This window comes from Octopus bimaculoides, chromosome 30 (assembly GCF_001194135.2).
Source record: "Octopus bimaculoides isolate UCB-OBI-ISO-001 chromosome 30, ASM119413v2, whole genome shotgun sequence".
NCBI classification, from domain to species: Eukaryota; Metazoa; Mollusca; class Cephalopoda; order Octopoda; family Octopodidae; genus Octopus; species Octopus bimaculoides.
In genome coordinates this window covers 5,481,394-5,482,488 of record NC_069010.1, presented here as the reverse complement: position 1 = coordinate 5,482,488, position 1,095 = coordinate 5,481,394, and the positions used below count along the sequence as shown (strand labels likewise).

Sequence of the window (1,095 nt, the reverse complement as noted above, 5' to 3'; positions counted from 1 at the left end):
AGCTTATATATATATAGATATATATATGTATTTATATAAATATATTAATATATGTATATATAGATATATATATATATGTATCATCATCATCATCGTTTGACGTCCGTTTTCCATGCTGGCATGGGTTGGACGGTTCGACTGGGGTCTGGAAGGCCAGGAGGCTGCACCAGGCCCCAATCTGATCTGGCAGTGTTTCTACAGCTGGATAAATATATAAAGATATGTATATATAGATATATATTTTTATGTTTTTGTACAGATATGGCTGACTTACAACCAGTCAGTCGGAACCAATTGTGGTCGTAAGTCGATGACGACCTGTATTGTAGGGTAAGTGTGAGAGGCCTGATCTGGTCAGTTTGAATGCAAAACAGTTAGGATATTTGAACCAGATGTGGTTGGTTTGAATGCTAAAGGGTTAAAAAGCACAGAAAGAGAATAGAAACCTCATCACCCCTATTTCGCGGATCCTTAAACAATCTCTCCTTCATTGTTGCAATTACACACCCTCATCTCTCTACAGTACTAACCTCATTGGCTCATCAATCTATCTGTAGTGGTCCCCCACTCTATGTGCTGTTGGCATTATTTGAACCCGTACTCTCTCTATTATCAGGGGTCACTGACTACCTTACCACTGAGGTGTCGACATCGAAGCAGAAGAAGTTTCCGCTGGTCACTTTCATCGACTCCCCTGGCCTCGTCGATGGGGACATGAAGTATCCATTCGATGTCAACAAGGCTATCCTCTGGCTTGGTAAGTTACCACATACCTTTACTGCGATTTGAACCCAGCCCTCCTTGTATGCTTATCTTTTGATACCAACCCAACTGAAACCACCTCTGGCTCTGTAGTACAAATGTCTTGTTTTCATAAGTTTTGAATTAAAATCTTCCGCCAAACCTTAGTCACAAATTTATGTTCTTAACACTAGCTTAATGATAACTAAGTTATTTTACTAAATTCTTTGTTATATTTAAAATTAATTGAAAGAAACACAGAGCATCTCAAAAGAAATATGGTAACAAAAGGGTTAAAATATATAATAGAGAAACAATTCTTAACCCTTTTGATACCAACCTGGTTGAAACCAC

At 38.2% G+C, this 1,095-nt stretch overlaps 1 protein-coding gene across 1 annotated transcript in view; it reads left to right on the top strand.

The window, feature by feature from the left end:
* The window catches only part of LOC106875774 (uncharacterized), a gene marked incomplete at its 5' end in the record, with an annotated part of 22,311 nt that overhangs the window by 16,760 nt on the left and 4,456 nt on the right, over positions 1 to 1,095 (top strand). The window contains one exon of the mRNA XM_052978100.1: positions 617 to 757. Within this exon, the coding sequence (XP_052834060.1) occupies positions 617 to 757 (141 nt within the window). The remainder of the gene's footprint in view (positions 1 to 616; positions 758 to 1,095) is intronic.